This window comes from Pectinophora gossypiella, chromosome 28 (assembly GCF_024362695.1).
Source record: "Pectinophora gossypiella chromosome 28, ilPecGoss1.1, whole genome shotgun sequence".
NCBI classification, from domain to species: domain Eukaryota; kingdom Metazoa; phylum Arthropoda; class Insecta; order Lepidoptera; family Gelechiidae; genus Pectinophora; species Pectinophora gossypiella.
In genome coordinates, this window is record NC_065431.1 from 1,641,644 (window position 1) to 1,658,754 (window position 17,111).

At 39.2% G+C, this 17,111-nt stretch overlaps 2 protein-coding genes and 1 long non-coding RNA gene across 11 annotated transcripts in view; 2 read left to right on the forward strand and 1 right to left on the reverse strand.

Moving 5' to 3' along the window:
* Window positions 1-12,144, forward strand: part of LOC126379311 (uncharacterized) — a 178,610-nt gene extending 166,466 nt beyond the window's left edge. Inside the window, exons 2-3 of the long non-coding RNA XR_007568305.1 lie at window positions 9,752-10,872; window positions 11,155-12,144. This is a non-coding gene — a long non-coding RNA (uncharacterized LOC126379311). The remainder of the gene's footprint in view (window positions 1-9,751; window positions 10,873-11,154) is intronic.
* Window positions 1-15,596, reverse strand: part of LOC126379251 (uncharacterized protein C1orf198 homolog) — a 272,783-nt gene extending 257,187 nt beyond the window's left edge. For 6 of the 7 annotated variants that reach the window (XM_050027950.1, XM_050027945.1, XM_050027949.1 and 3 more), the window contains exons 1-3: window positions 15,334-15,596; window positions 14,626-15,220; window positions 12,167-13,247 (exon numbers count right to left, since the gene is read on the reverse strand). In XM_050027950.1, coding sequence (XP_049883907.1) covers window positions 13,126-13,247; window positions 14,626-15,220; window positions 15,334-15,465 — 849 coding nt within the window. In that variant the 5' untranslated portion in view covers window positions 15,466-15,596 and the 3' untranslated portion in view covers window positions 12,167-13,125. The remainder of the gene's footprint in view (window positions 1-12,166; window positions 13,248-14,625; window positions 15,221-15,333) is intronic. The other variant, XM_050027951.1, reaches the window with a different exon arrangement.
* On the forward strand, window positions 416-9,091 carry LOC126379261 (protein dj-1beta-like). 3 transcript variants are annotated; one of them, XM_050027965.1, is made up of 6 exons: window positions 416-598; window positions 1,288-1,393; window positions 5,148-5,267; window positions 6,615-6,729; window positions 7,338-7,480; window positions 8,063-9,091. In XM_050027965.1, the coding sequence occupies exons 1-6, from the start codon at window positions 489-491 to the stop codon at window positions 8,165-8,167; spliced, it is 699 nt and encodes a 232-aa protein (XP_049883922.1). In that variant the 5' UTR covers window positions 416-488; the 3' UTR covers window positions 8,168-9,091. The 3 variants fall into 3 exon arrangements, with proteins under 3 accessions (XP_049883922.1, XP_049883923.1, XP_049883924.1); XM_050027966.1 differs by lacking the exon at window positions 416-598 and adding an exon at window positions 613-729; XM_050027967.1 differs by lacking the exon at window positions 416-598 and adding an exon at window positions 815-960.
* Window positions 15,597-17,111: the final 1,515 nt, after the last annotated feature.

A 17,111-nucleotide genomic window follows, 5' to 3' on the forward strand; every position in this document is an offset into this window, starting at 1 on the left:
CTTTACAATGTCCAGCCAATAGACGGGTATCGAATCCGATATTTTCATTCAATATAAATTCTGTAATATCATATCAATGTTAGACTAAAGATTTAAGTAGGAACAAGACAATGATATTTTTTAGGATAAGTTTAATGACTGTTGGTCCCTTTCGAAATAAATTAACTTCTCATGTTTTTCTTATCACTGGCAACATACTTCATAGACAAAAGTTTCGTTCAAAATCAGTGATATTCTCATTGATTACCAATAATATTTTAATTAGAATCCTTTTGTATTCATTTAAATATTTACTAACCATGTCAAAATTAGATATTAAATGTTTTTACAAATGCTCTTCGCGTTCCCAATAAAGGTCAAGGCTTATCGTATTGACCTATTGATTACATAATTAATTTCGAATGAAAACCGGTGTCTACCGGTTCTTTGACCTTCAAAACGGACAACGAAAGTAATTTCAAAACGTGTGAAAAAAAGTTTTCGTTTTGATGTTTTTCCTAAAAACAGTTTGTTCGAAAACATTATTATTTTCGCAAAAGCTTGCGGTTCCTATAAATTCAAATTTACTATTCAGTAATCTACTGAGTTTGCAAAGAAGGTAATGTTGTTTATTTGATTGCGAAAATACTATTTTTAGCATTTGGAGATCTTCGTAACCTGTTCCGGTCAACCTACCTACATTAAATTTCGTGTTACCGATATGCGGTTTATATTATTTCTTTCTCTCTTGTAAGTACTACGCATTAATAAATAATGTAAATAGGGCAAACTCATGTGATAAAAAAGAAATAGATTAAGAATAAAAAGACGATATACCACCAATCCGCACTGAAAGTTTGCCTCTTCCTTTTTGATTCGAATAGCACAGGACTGGAACTGTCTGCCGTCTCTCTCTCTCTGTTTTTCCAACTGGTTATATTCTGGGAGTCTTCAAGGCTAGAGCGCATAGGCATTTGCTAGGTAAGCGTTATCCACCCTAGATGACATCGTCACTTACTATCAGGTGAGATTGTGGCCAAACATGAGGATATTCTTTATTTTAATTATTAATGAGGTTTTGATTGCCCTGAGTGATCATGCCAGCCTCATAGGTGCTTTCGTATACCCTTAGGCAAAGGATTGGTCAACCAGATAATATGAACACAAGCCTTACATGATAGTGGTTCTGCCTACCAGAAATTGACTTTCGTTGCCATGAGAATGAAAAACCCTATCACATCTTAATTCCAGGCACATTCCAACAATATATGGCTATATTGTTTAAAAATAAATCTATTATAATTGCAGTACTACGAGTTACTGCTCACCAATGTCTACCGCACTGGTGATCCTGGCTCAGGGGGCCGAGGAGATGGAAACCGTCATCACCGTTGACGTGCTGCGACGTGGTGGGGTAAGTTGACCTCCGAAGGTTGAGATTTCCAGACACAATAGTTAAACTGCTTATAATCGACAGACAGAGGCAAAACTGGAGAAATAAAATTGTACGGAAGAAGTTTGTCATTGGTACAACAATCCGTACTTTACTCATATTATAAATGCTAAAGTAACTCTTGTATGTTACCATTTAAAGTCTGAAATGTTGAACCGATTTACATGAAATTTTTTATGACAAGGAAAAGCCAGCATTTATTTTTTTTTGCTTTTTATTTATAATTGAATTAGATAAGGGCTTTCCCGGTTATGTTCCTCAAAACAATAGAGATGATGCTGTAAAGATTTTGAAATGAAATGAAATGAATTTTCTTTTGTTTAACCTTCTAATTTCATGGATAACAGACATGCATCTTTGTTTTTTGGTTATGAATTTTGGATGATCCATTGTTTTAAGTTTACGTGGTTATTATCATAATTAAAACACATAATAACGGGTTCTTACCCCGTTTAGAGTAGGGATATGACTCCCTCATATCCCTACTTTAAAGGGAGTCTCATATCCCTACTTTAAACGCGGTAAGAACCCGTTATTATGTGTTTTAATTTGTATGATCCTTTTTATTACACCCAGGCACAATTGTCTTCCACCCATTATTATTCTGAACAAAATATAAGTAGGTAATATAAATAGCAAATTCTATACATAATGTGATCCAATTCTCAAGCAGCAATAATTTTTATATAAGATTCTGCCATTACATTGTATTTTGGAATAATTATGTACCCAAGTAATGAGAAAATAGGTAATTATCCGAAATAGAGGAGCTCGGTGGCGCAGCGGTAAACGCGCTCGGTCTGCGATTGTTGAAGTTAAGCAACTTTCGCAGAGGCCGGTCATAGGATGGGTGACCACAAAAAAAATTCATCTCGAGCTCCACCATGCTTCGGAAGGCACGTTAAGCCGTTGGTCCCGGCTGCATTAGCAGTCGTTAATAACCACCATTCCGCACTGGGCCCGCGTGATGGTTTAAGGCCCAATCTCCCTATCCATCCATAGGGAAGGCCCGTGCCCTAGCAGTGAGGACGTTAATGAGCTGATGATGATGATCCGAAATAAATCTCGACAGTGCCATGGTAAAAGAAGACCATATGCTCAATCCTATGACAAGCCGCCATTGCTAGCCCATTGATGACGTAAGTGTTACCATTAAATTGGTATCTCCAACATTCCAAGGACGTTAATTTTATTATTGAAAATTAATTGAATTACTGACTAATGTATTTAATTACTATTACTTTTCACTTATATAGAAATTATTAAAACTGTAAGTAAATCTTTTTAAGTTCAAAATTTCCTTGCAAAGTAAATATATTTATACACTTCTCATCAAAAAAATCGAAACACTTCCGTTTTCATTGTTTCTGTCCGAATTTAACACAAAAAAGAATTCATACGATGAAAAAAAATACATAAATGTATAGCTGGCAGTTTGGCCATTACAGTAATAAGCGAAAATTCTAAATTCAAAATTAGAATTTCATTTATTTATCTTATAAACGAAATGAATCACTGTTTTGAGACAAATGTGTGTTTAGGGTTGGAGTACATTTAGCGTTTAAAAACTAAAAATTGGCGCCTATCCTTAAACTTTTTGTTTTTTATTTCAATACTGTGACTTTGGGACGTCTGAAAAAAGGTTTTTTTTCTAAAACGTATGGATACTTCGCCCACAGAAGCCGCCCAAGTTGTGGCATTGCTGGATTCTGGCCTTAGTCAGCGTGTTGTGGCTGCAAGACTGCATCTAAGCCTGTTATCTGTTCATAGAGTCTATAAACGTTATCGGGAGACTGGTTTGTTCACGCGCCGTTCAGGATCTGGCAGGAATCGGGTCACTTCTGAGCGAGATGATCGATTTATTGTAACAACTTCTTTAAGAAATCGACGCCTTAACGCTTTTCAACTGCAGCAGCGGCTTCGTGTTGTACGAAGGGTGGCTGTAAGTGACTCTACAATTAGAAGAAGGTTGAAGGATCGTGGACTGGTACCGCATAAGCTAGCAAATGGGCCGAAATTAACTGCAGACCATCGAAGAGCGCGCCCTAACTTTGCACGTGAGCACCTAAATTGGTCATACCTACAGTGGAGCAAAGTTCTATTTTCTGATGAGTGTAAAATTATGCTGTATGGTAACGACGGAAGGAACAAGGTCTACAGAAGAGACGGAGAACGCTATGCACAATGCTGCATTGAAGAAAAGGTCAGCTATGGTGGCGGTTCGTGGACGGTTTGGGGAGGAATCAGCGCCGACGGTAAGACAGAGCTTGCTTTCGTGTCTGGGCCACGTCTGCCTGCACTAAACTGTCATCGGTACGTCGAAGAGTGTCTCGAGCCTCATGTGATGCCCTATGCACATTTTATTGGCAACGGCTTCATATTCATGCACGACAATGCTAGGGCTCACACCGCGGGCGTCGTACGAGATTATCTTAACGAAGTCGATATCTCTATTATGGAATGGCCAGCAAGAAGCCCGGACATGAATCCCATTGAACATCTGTGGGATGAATTAAAGAGACGAATTCGAGGAAGAGATTCTGCCCCAGAAACACTTAGCCAGCTGCAAGATGCAATCCAAGAGGAATGGGACAATATACCACAGCATGTGATCGTGACTCTCATCCGATCGATGAAGAACCGTATGGAAGCAGTAATTAGAGCTCGGGGAGGGAATACAAGTTATTAAATAAACGTTTTTTAGCTTTTTTTTTCATTTACGTGTGTTGTTTTATCCATTTCCTTTATATTCCATACGGAATAAAAATGACTCATTTAACAAAATACGAAACCTATGAAAAATTCATTTAAATTTAGAACATTAACATTAAGATTTGATAAGCTCATATTACTCACTATTAAACGACATTTAACATTTATTCCTAAATGTACACATTTTTCTGATAATCCTGACAAAACGTAAACTTGCAAGGTGTTTCGATTTTTTTGATGAGAAGTGTATTTACTTTGCAAGTAAAAACTGAACTTAAAAAGATGGTCGTGGGTAATTTAATTATTACGAAATGGCAATACAGGGCGGGATGACGTCAGCTGGGCTAACCTTGAAATGTTAGCTGTCAGTTTTGAGCGTATCTGGTTTTCTTATACTTTTGGGGAACCAAGCTTGGAGGGTACATGTTAGAAGTCATAATTAAAACAGATAATAACAGGGTTCTTACTGCGTTTAAAGTAGGTCTATGGGACTCCTGATATTTCGACACAAAAAAAAAACAGTATCGGGAGTCTCATATCCCTACTTTAAACGCGGTAAGAACCCGTTATTATGTGTTTTAATTATGATAATGGTGCTAATTCCTGTAAATACCATCTAATTTTATTTTAAGTTATATCTGTCATTTTCTTATCCGCCGAAAAGGAAAGGGACGGGTAATCGACAAGCATAAAATTTATGGAACACACGTCAATTTTAAACACAAATCTAAACCAACCGTCTAAAAATTTTACATCAGTCAATAACCCGACACTTTCATTTACTCATTCTTCCTAAAATTAAGAGCTGTGAATCATCCGTCCCTTTCCTTTTCGACGGATATGAAAATGACGGATATAACTTAAAATAAAATTAGACGGTGTCTCCAGGAATCGGGGCCAATAACCGCGTAAACTTAAAACAATGTATATAAGAAGTCACTATCTATCTGATGTCTTCTATCTGATGTACCTGTCTTCTTATACAATAAATATCTGATGTCAGGTAACAGTAACCCTGGCTGGTCTGGATGGTGACTGCCCCGTGCTATGCTCCAGGCAGGTCACCCTGGTGCCCGACAAGTCCCTCGCCGATGCCCTGGCTGAAAACCCTACATACGACGCTGTAAGTATTATAATTTTATTCTTTTTTTTATCAATTTTTTTTTCGAAGCTTAAGCCACTCTTGGTGGATATGCCAGCCTCATAGTTTAGAGCGTTTAATGATGATCAAATCATTACTTTACAAAAGAACACCATTACAGCACTACACCATGCTGTTCAGGGATTGTTATTCCTGAGAGACACAGTACAGTATTTTTAAGAAGCGGTTAAGATTTTTCATACAAAAGGATTTTCCCGCTAATTCCCGTTCCCGTGGGAATTCCTTTCTTAGTGCACCTCTACGGTACCTAAGCTACGTCCCTTCCAAATTTCAAGTGCCTACGTTTAGCCGTTTAGGCTGTGCGTTGATATGTCAGTTTATACAAGCCTTGCCGCTACAGACACTGGATCTGCCAAGAGGCACTCAATCACTCCTCCATGTAGATTTTGGTGGAATAATTTCCTTCTAATCTATATAATAACCTCTGATTACCCCAGTTGGGATATAGTTGAGCTTATGTTATGTTGTTCGTCCGCGTGGAGTCAATGCTTTCACCCCAATCCCTGTTTTAAAACTTTAGGCGATGAATTTCCAAAAATACCTTCCAGAAAACCAGCCCAATACTTACAGTTTAGGTCACTTACCTCCGAAAATGTATTTTTCTTTTATTATGGCAATGGGTCGCTTAGGAGTACGACCATTCTGCCAGTGTCGAAGTGATCAGAAAACAAACTGAAAATATTTGATAGGTTGATTAATTTTAAACTGTAGGTAGAGAGCTAAGCTTCGAGTTGACAAGACAAAACAAGACGTCACAAAACGTTTATCACAATTTCTCGGGAATGTGGATTTCCTGCTTGCTAAATAATAATAATAACATCACATTTAGTGTAAATTGTCTCATTTAGTGTAAATTGTAACAGCCTCCGTGGTCTAGTGGTTAGAGCGTTAGGCTCACGATCTGGAGGTCCGGGTTCGATTCCCGACGGGGACATTGTCGAAATCACTTTGTGAGACTGTCCTTTGTTTGGTGAGGACTTTTCAGGCTTGAATCACCTGATTGTCCGAAAAAGTAAGATGATTCCGTGCTTCGGAGGGCACGTTAAGCCGTTGGTCCCGGCTATTAGCCGTAAAAACACCTCCACTAACCCGCATTGGAGCAGCGTGGTGGAGTATGCTCCGTACCCCCTCCGGTTGATTGAGGGGAGGCCTGTGCCCAGCAGTGGGACGTATATAGGCAGTTTATGTATGTCTCAAGGGGCCTCTACGTGTTGGCTTCGGCCCCACGCACGCCTTCCAAAAGTCCGGGACTCAATAGGCCCGAGATATGGAAACGACATACAAATAATAATAAAAATTGCTTTGCAGGTAATCCTCCCAGGAGGTCTGGAGGGTTCGGACCGTCTTTCCAAGTCCAGCGTAGTGGGCACCCTGCTCAAAGACCAGGAGAAAACATGCAGGATCATTGCTGCCATCTGCGCTGGTGAGTTCTTTCTTTTTTTAATCATTTTTAAGTTGTTTCTTAAAAAAAAATTGGGTGTGCTCTTGACCAGTGAAGTAACGGCCTCCGTGGTCCAGTGGTTGAGCGTTGTGCTCACGATCCGAAGGTTCCGGGTTCAAATCCCTGTGGGGACTAATCACAAAAAACACTTTGTGTTACCTAGTTCAGTTAGGAAATTAAAGGCTGATCACCTGATTGTCCAAAAAGTAATATGATCCGTGCTTCGGAAGGCACGTTAAGCCGTTGGTCCCGGTTACTACTTACTGATGTAAGTGAGTAATCGTTACACGAGCCATGTCAGGGGCCTTTGGCGGCTCAATAATAACCCTGACACCAGGGTTGATGAGGTTGGTACTCCACCTCACAAGTAATAGTAATTAAATACATTAGTCAGTAATTCACTTAATTTTCAATAATCAAATTTACGTCCTTGGTATGTTGGAGATACCAATTTAATGGTAACACAGTGGTAACACATACGTCATCAATGGGCTAGCATCGAAGCAATTCATCTAAGTAAGCAATATTGTGGCCATTTTAACCCCCCCGTCTTCTTATAAAATGACCTCAACAAAATATCCTTTTAACAGCACCAACGGCGTTGGCAGCTCACGGCGTCGGTGTTGGCAAGCGTGTGACGTCATATCCGTCAACGAAAAACAAAATGGCCGCCAACTATACCTACGTGGAGGGGGAGCGGGTTGTGGTAGACGATAATTTCGTTACTAGCAGGGTGAGCTGGCATCAAAATTATTCCTATCTCAATTGTAGGGAGCGCTGGTAAATTGTAATAAAACCCCACACAAACAATTGAATGAACTGTATTACTTAGGATATTAATTAAATTACAAGATCCAAATATTGACACGCGTTGGCTCGCTCGCGCTAGAGATGTGACTGACCATAAATGGTAGACTATTAGGTATGTCCCCTACATCAATGAGGAGCTTTCCAATCGACGTTCCCCAAACACACGATAGATGGCGTTGTTCACTTTTAACGTGATAATTACCTATTTTCTCATTGCTGGGGTACATAATTATTCAAAAATGTAATATAATGGCAAAAGCATATATAAAACTAATTGTTGCTTGATATTTGGATCGCATGATCCCTGAGCCGAGGGTCGCGCCCAACTGGGCACCCTCAGGCCTGTTGTCTTAAACTTTGTTCCGGGTGAGAGCCTTCAACGCTCCCCATTTGTCCGGCCAAGTAGTTAATGCCATCTGCGGCAAATCTACAATAAGTCACGTCAAAAAAAACTTAAGTCCCACATTAGATTACTAATGATTCTTATTTTACCTTTTACTCCCAGGGCCCCGGGACAGCCTACTGGTTTGGCCTGAAGCTGGTTGAGATGCTCGTCAGCAAGGAGAAGGCTGACGAAGTCGAGAAGGGAATGATCATCACTGGATACTGAAGATTTGTGTGAAGTTCAAATATACAGGGTGTTAACATCGTAACGAAAAATTTGAGGGATGGTTCAGACCATGTTTCCGAGTAATAAAACTTTATTTACACCTTTTTTTTTACCTTATTTTACTATGGCGAATGATTCAGACCATGATTCTGAGTTGATATCAAGTGGAATTTTCTGTGGCACACAAAAAATTTCACGACTTTTTTGATAGAAAATTCCACTTGATATCAACTCAGAATCATGGTCTAAATCATCCTCTTAAGTATTCGTTACGATGTCACTAACACTCTGTATAGCCAGACAGGCTAGGGAATAAAGTAGCGTTGTGCTGGTAAAGGGTTTTCAAAATCGGAGTTTCAAACAAACTCACAAATGTTTAAAAGTTGATTTTAATTAAGTGCAAAAGTAAACCGCGTAATATTTTTGTTTTCGAATATTTTATTTTTCATTATTCGGTTTTTTCTTCTGGTATTTATTTATGTAGTCTAAGAATTGTTATTAAATGGACGTAATTTAATTATTAAAATATGAATTTATCTCGTAAATCCCAGGATTTATTTGAGTCAATCAAATCAAATCAAATATACTTTATTGCACAGAACTAAACGTCAACAATCAGACATAACACATGAATACAGTACAATTTGGGCGGCCTTATTGCTCTACAGCAATTTCTTCCAGGCAACCTAGTGGTTGCACCTCAGAATCATGGTCTGAATCATCCCTCAAAGGTTTCGTTACGATGTCACTAACACCCTCTATATTATAAATAAAAACAAAATTTCGATTACTAAATTATATTTGGATATAACTGACTGCAATGTACTCGCTACACAGTAGAAAATACTTAAAATTAAAAGAATATTACACACATTGAAAAATAAATGCAAAAGAGAGAAATTATTTAATAAATAAATTATGAAAGCACGTTTTAATGAACAGTCAGTTATGGATATCAAACCATATAATATCCTAACGCACATTTGGATTCAGTTGGATTCAAAATATCCTGAACAATAACCCCACATTGGCTGATAAAGGACTTTGCAGGCTACATTCACCAAAAGAAGAATACAGATGGCGCTGTATAGTTTTACCTTCGTTTTTAACCTTCTAATTTCATACATGGTATAAGACCAGGTATGCTCAATTCTATGACAAGCCGCCATTGCTAGCCCATTGATGACGTAAGTGTTACCATTCAATTGGTATCTCAAGGACTTTACTTTGTTACTGACTAATGTATTTAATTACTATTGTTTGTAATATATATAAAAATCATTACAACTGTAAGTAAATCTTTTACCAAAAGTGCGAAATTTCCTTGCAAAGTAAATTAAAATCACTGGAATGGTAATTTATTTTCTAAGAAATGGCAACGCAGGGCCGAATGACGTCAGCTGGGCTAACCTTGAAATGCTAGCTGTCAGTTTTGAGCATGCCTGGTTTTCTTATACCGTGGACAGAAGTACATCCATGACACATGTACATGATGGACTAATGTTATGGGCGATAGGCTGATCCCTTATCACCATAAGGTTCATCATATCCATCTTTGGAATTCGTATCAACAGTGGCTGCAAGTTGTCTTTGATTACTTGTGGCTCTGCCCACCCCATTAGGGATTACGGGCGTGAGTTTATGTATGTATGTATGTATGTGTAAGTACATCCATCGCAAGATGAACTAAGTACCCACACTTCACCGTGATAGGTGATGAGCCGTATCGCCCTCTGTTACGGTCGAGCCAGCTGTATTATACTTAACAGTTAAACTAAATGTTTAACTTTAGAACATTTCAGGTTGAAATAGCTTGGTTGTCCGAAAAAGTAAGATTATTTCGTGCTTCGGAAGGCACGTTGGTTTCGGCTACTAGCCGTAAACACACCTCCACTAACCTGCAATGGAGCTGCGTGGTGGAGTATGCTCCATATCCGCGTTCGGTTGAAGGGAGGCATGTGCCCAGCAGTGGGACGCATATAGGCTTGTGGCGCGGACCGAACTAGTTGGCCAGCTAGTTCCGCCCGCATGCAACAGATGGCGCCACACTCAATAATGCAGTCGTCAAGCAGTCGTGAAACGCGCTATCGAAGTTTACACAGCAAGACGCATATATACAACTTCCAACATAACGCCGTTGGATCGTTGATCCTTAGTCATACTACCAACATGTGGCTAGCGGGGTACTATATTTAATTGTAAATAGTAATACAAAAAACAGTCTTAATACTGAGATTACACGAGTTACATTAAATTAATATCAAACTTGATGTATTTGGCAAGTCTAATACTATTTGCGTATTGGCCCCGATTCCTGTACACACCATCTAATTTTATTTTAAGCTGTACCTGTCATTTTCTTATCCGCCGAAAAGGAAAGGAACGGATGCTCGACAGGCCTAAAATTTACAGAACACGTAAATTTTAAGCAGAGATTTATAAGCTCCCAAAATTTTACATCGGCTAATAACCCGACAGAATTAAGATGACAGCACACGTGAAAACGTTTTGCATATCAGCGAGATGCCGTATTCATTCATTCACTCATTCATTTTAAAATTAACAATTGTCAAGTCCCTTTCCTTTTCGACGGATAAGAAAACGATGGTGTACAACTTAAAATAAAAATTAGGTGTCTGCAGGAATCGGGGCCATTAAAAATATTCGAGTATTTTTATATACTAAAAACATCCATTTATTAATAGGTGCTTCTATGCTGTTCTGGGAGCATATAAAAAACATAGGACACGTTCAGCTGCTTCTCTTCCCGGGCATGTCGTAAAAACCGACAGAGGGATTGTGTCCTCTAACATGATGGACTAATGTTATGGGCGATAGGCTGATCCCTTATCACCATAAGGTTCATCATATCCATCTTTGGACTTCGTATCAACAGTGGCTGCAAGTTGTCTTTGATTACTTGTGGCTCTGCCCACCCCATTAGGGATTACGGGCGTGAGTTTATGTATGTATGTATGTATTAATAGGTTTGGTTTACAAAAGCGATTAACATCAGGCCTTGCAATCCTATGGGCTCCGCTGCCGCGTCATACAATAAAGAATACTACGTATAGAACGGCAACTAAGCACCCACCAGTGGCTGAGCTGAAGTTTACCTCACCCCCGTATAGAGTCAGACGTCACACACTCAGATGCGCGTATACGATAACGTCATTGTGTAGTGTCTGTGTAAAACGAGGTGTTTTGTACGAGGTGTCCGGTGTGCGGCCTTGCTCAGCACTGGTGGACAGGCAGCCTTAGTATTTGATATCAATTTAAAAAACATGAAAACAAACTGTTTCAATGTTATATTTTGTCCCGGGATTCGAACCCTTAATCTGAAACACTACAACATTGGCTTCATGCATTGTATTTTAATTATTATTAGGTATCAATATTTAATACGTCATAAATCAATCACAAATAAATATTGCACACACAACTAACGTATCTAATATAATACCATCATAATTATAAAAGATTTTACTAAACAATTTTATAAATAAGCTTCACATACTTACATTGTTTTAAGTTTACGCGGTTATTATCATAATTAAAACACATAATAAAAAAATAATTATAATTAATCTCATCAGTCATCCCGTGATCATGGCACTTGCAACAGTGTCGAAATATCGGGAGTCTCACATCCCCATTTAAACGCGGTAAGAACCCGTTATTATGTGTTTTAATTAAGCTTCACATGTATACATAAGCTATGTATAGTATATCTAATAGAAGCTATCTATGTATACAGTAGCTCAATAATAACCCTGACACCAGGGTTAATGAGGTTGGTAATTTACCTCACGACCCACACGATAGAAGATGTGTATAGAATACAGGGTGTTAGTGACATCGTAATGAATACTTTAAAAACACACAAAAATAAACATGAATTTTGCGACAGAATTCCATTTGATATCAACTCTGAATCGTGGTCTGAATCATCCCTCAAAGTTTTCGTTACGATGTCAATAACATGCAGGAGCACATGACATAACAAATACTTTTACACACATAGTTTTTTGTCATGCAAAATTTTAAATATTATCGAGTAATATTGATTATACTATATGCGCTCAGACATTTGAGTACAGACTAAGAAAATGTAAAAAATATATACCTGTCATTTTCTTATCCGCCGAAAAGGAAAGCGATGAATTATTGACAGCTGTTAATATTAAAATGAATGAGTGAATGAATGAATAACACAGGTGAATCCAATGGGTGGCCGTTTGACCTGTGCTGTTAATTCGGTTACTGGCGAATGTAAAATTTAGGGTTGTTTTAGATTTGTGTTTATGTAGCGACCTTGGTCGCAGATCAATATGTAAACAAACCTGCCCTTGGGCAATGTCACATCATGGTCACCCTACGCCGGTCCTCATTTTTATATATGCTGGAATGGTAGGCTGAATGAAACGTAACGCAAAGGTGTGTGAAAGAGAGAGCAACGAATGAGAGAGAAGAGGGAATTGCGGAATGACAGGGAAATGGCGGTCGGTTATTTATTTATTTATTAAAAATAAGTACTGGGGGGTTAAAATGGCCACATCGAAGCAATTCATCTAAGAAAGCAATATTGCTATTTGACATTTGTTTGCATTGCGCACTTACTTTTATATGCGCAAATGTCAAATTGCAATATTACTTTCTTAGATGAATTGCTTCGATGTGGCCATTTTAAGGCCCCAGTTGTTAATAAGAGAAAACGTAAAAAAATATAAAACGTGTAAAATAAACAAAGGTAAAGAATAATCGTTTCCTTCATGCCCCATATATGTTTATCCACAAAATTTACTGACACCCTACTGCCTACGTCAGCAGAAATTTGACTCCTGTCGATTACCCATCCCTTTCTTTTTCAGCGGATAAGAAAATGACAGGTATAACTTAAAATGCAATTAGATTGTGTCTTCGTACACACCATTGTATATTTAAAGTCCGATATAAAGTTACCAGTTGTCCAGAAAATCGTAACCTGTCTTTGGCACGGAGTCGGTTAGTGTTTCGGTTGATTGGAAGTCCGTTGATGAGGCGTGGCTTGAGAGGAGGCCGCGGTTCTCATCGGAGAGGTCTGGAAACGTAAAGAAAACTTTTTTACCTTACATACATACATAAACTCACGCCTATTTCCCAGCGGGGTAACGACCTCCGTGGTTGAGAGATGGACTCACGATCCGGAGGTCCCGGGTTCGATTCCCGGTGGGGACATATCACAAAAATTACTTTGTGGTCCCTAGTTTGGTTAGGACATTTCTGGCTGATCACCAGATGGTCCGAAAGTGAGATGATCCGTGCTTCGGTAGGCACGTTAAGCCGTTGGTCCCGGTTACTAGTTACTGATGTAAGTGAGTAGTCGTTGTATGAGTCATGTCAGGGGCCTTTGGCGGCTCAATAGTAACCCTGACCCCAGGGTTGATGATGTTGGTACTCCACCTCACAACCCACATGATAAAAAAAGAAGCGAGTTAAGCAGAGACTATTGCACCCGAGCGAAGCCGAGGCGCGTCGCTAGTAATATATATAAATATTTTTTTGTATACTATACACTGCCTACCCCTTAAGGAATACAGCCAATGCTATTAGGTGATACTACGTATTTATCTTTGACCCGATGAAACACCGTACCTAATTAGTTAGTCACACTTTTAATATCTATTCAAACAACAACCAAGCTATGTATGTGTGCAATTAGGAAGTTGACTCATCAAGATGTTTAACTTAACACAAAGATAGACCACGCATTATCCATTGTGTCAATCAACAGACAAAGCACATGTTGACTATTTAGTTTCATTACTATTGTATTGTGTATTGTCATGTTCTATACTACGGTTTTGACTGGGCAAAATAATTGTTATCGTGTGGATTATGAGGTGGATTACCAACCTCATCAACCCTGGTGTCAGGGTTACTATTGAGCTGCCAAAGGCGTCACATGGCTCGTGTAACGATTACTCACTTGCATCAGTAAGTAGCAACTGGGACCAACGACTTAACGTGCCTTCCGAAGCATGGATCTTACTTTCGCACAATCAGGTGATCAGCCTGCAATGTCCTGAGATCACAAAGTGGTTTTTATAATATGTCCCGGTGGGGATTCGAACCCGGGGCCTCCGGATCGCGAGATCAACGCTCAACCACTGGACTACAGAGACAAAATACAGTGGAGGCTGATATCCGTGCACGAAAATGGCGGTGGAGTGGTCATGTCCTTAGAAGAACAGTCTGCCGGGTCTGCATGACAACGGCGCCGCGCACGGCGCGAATTACATTGAGCGCTTCGACCGATAGCCGTTTGACGTCCATCTACGTAGATAGCATTCGTATCGTTATCGCGCTTGGACCAATAGCGCTCGATTAATTCGCGCGGAAAATTACACCATGGGAGCGAAGAACACTTCTTCTCACGTCGGAAGTTACAAACAAAATAAATATAATAAATAACTTACCACTATTAGATTTCACCATGCTGCTTCTGTAGTCCTTCTCAAACTTGGCGTCAGACTGTGGACTCTTAAAATTCGTTCGGAAGAAGTTATCTGAAGACGCTACTATCTGAGTCTGAGGTCCTGGTGTTACCAAACACTCCCGTTCTTCATCCTTCATCTTAAAGTTCCCGATGAACTTACTTATAAATCCCGTGGGAGAAGTCACGTCTCTCTCCTGAGTATCTTTATAAGTTTTCAATTTATCATGAGATTTTAAAGCATTTTTCAGTTCGCAGACAACTTTTGAGTGAGATAGTGCCAATTCGGTCATAACCGGTGGTGGTGATGTTGTTTTCAAGTCTTTTGGGATTCTGTGCTCGCTTAACACGCAGAGGTTTAGTTGGCTTTTGGTTTGGTATAAGAATGGAGCTGAGTGTTCATCTTTATAAGTCGTATTGTCATCATGAACGATCCTCTGGCCATGATCACGACCGAAGAAGGACATCAAATCATCTTTTCTCACCGGAGGATCGTTTATGTCGAAGTCCAGAGAGTCCAGTAGCGCATATTTCAGTGCTATTTCCGGTTTGATTATAGATTCGTTTATAATTTCAGTCTGCAGAAAAAAGTATAGGAAGTTTTTTATTTCATTGCGAAAGTTGTGGTATTTTTAACAGAAACGAGAGCCTGAATAATAATAATGAAGTAGTAAATGCCTAAAAAACATACCTTTTCTTTATCTGTAAGCGTTTCCCAGATGTTTTCGTAAGAATTTTTTGCTTCTTCTATGTCTTCATGAATTTTAGCAGCGAGAGGGTTCATTGAACGGAAATACTCTTCCGCTACAGCGCTCAGCGCCATCGTTGCGTGCGAATTCACTCGCTTTCGTTTGAAACACTCATTTATTATCCATAATTACTGGGGTAATTGAAATGGAAATAAATAATTCGCTGAAATCAACACACATCCACTTAGTACAAGCGACGGAAAATAAATAAAAAAGTTTCCAATGGTTATCAGAGCTAACTTTGGAGATAAGTGGTAACAACGAAAGAGAGAACTTCATAATAATTTTTGTTTCTTTCTATACCACATAAAGCGTACTTTTCATGTTAAATAAACAGCTGTAAATATCGTTCATTTATCGGTTTTTTTTTTTTTTTTTTTTTGGTTTTTCGGCGGGAAAACTTAAGTTGAGCGGGAGCTTAAATTTTTCTTGTGAAGTTTAATTTAAAATATTATTTGTAAAAAGTGTACAAATATAGTATTTTAAGTAGTGTAATTATGGACGGTGATGAGGGGGGTGGGGGCGAAGCCCCCAACCCCGGGTATAAGCGAAAAAGGACGCTGGACAATAGCGGTAGTGGTGAGTGTATAGTCCGGCAATCTCGTGCGCGACCCTCCTGCGGGGCGACAGACGGTGGCGGGGACGGGGTAGCGCGTCATCCTTTTGACATTCTAGAACACGGCTGCACACGTACAGAAGTGTGCCAGGATAAATCTTGCAATAAGTTGTACTTACTTGTGACGTAATATATGTAGGAGTGAATAAAAAGATAGAACTATTTTATTTTATTTTTATTATTATGCTTGAGGACCAATTATTAGGAAAACTAAAATATTAATAGATTGTTTTATTATAAATCAATTTCCATATCACTTTCATTTTCACTCTCCGTTTGTTATTCTTCGTCACTTCTCTTTGATTTCTCCGTGTTTTGCTCATTAATTATTTATGTACAACCTCCTTAAGTTGTCTTAAGATCGCCTTACTCATCCTCAGATATTAATCTCGTGTGCGTCGCCCTCAAAGCAGAACAGAATATCAAGCACGTGTTGCCGCTTCGGCTGCGCGGCCGAGACTGCCGTACTTGACGCGCAGATGCACGCGTTTCCCTTCCCCGCTACACCACCTGCTACCCGCTGACATCTTAGCTACCCCGTCCCCGCCACCGTCTGTCGCCCCGCAGGAGGGTCGCGCACGAGATTGCCGGACTATAGTGACACGGCGGCGGGGGTGAGTGACTTCACATCTTTCGCGCCATACTTTAAACCGAACTATAAGAGATTATACCCCGAAAACTCTTTGGGCAATGAATTTAAGGTCTACGTGCAAGGAATCAATGGAACCTCGACTGAAAGATTAGGCAACAAAAGCCCAGTCTATTTGAACCATATTTTCCAGACGGAAATAAAAGGTGTGGTGGCAATCCACAGAGTGAATGCTAATAAGATTGCTGTGACTTTCAAACAATTTATTACGGCAAACAATTTCTTAACAAATACAGGATTCTTACAAAAACAAAATCTGACAGCGTATATACCTTCGGCTCATATTGAGAAGATTGGAATTATCCGTTTTGTCCCAACTAATATTTCTAACAAAGAACTATATGACAAACTTTCATCCCACTTTGACATTATTGCAGTACGTAGATTCACAAAAAAGGTTGGCAATCAAAAGATTCCCCTTCAAACAGTAAGCTTAACTTTTTTGTCGAATGTAT

Coding starts and splice junctions, on each gene's coding strand:
- LOC126379261 (XM_050027965.1), top strand. CDS start 489: ATGTTTTTCCTAAAAACAGTTTGTTCGAAAACATTATTATTTTCGCAA. Junction 5,268..6,614: donor AAAACCCTACATACGACGCT/GTAAGTATTATA, acceptor ATTGCTTTGCAG/GTAATCCTCCCAGGAGGTCT. Junction 7,481..8,062: donor ATAATTTCGTTACTAGCAGG/GTGAGCTGGCAT, acceptor TTTTACTCCCAG/GGCCCCGGGACAGCCTACTG.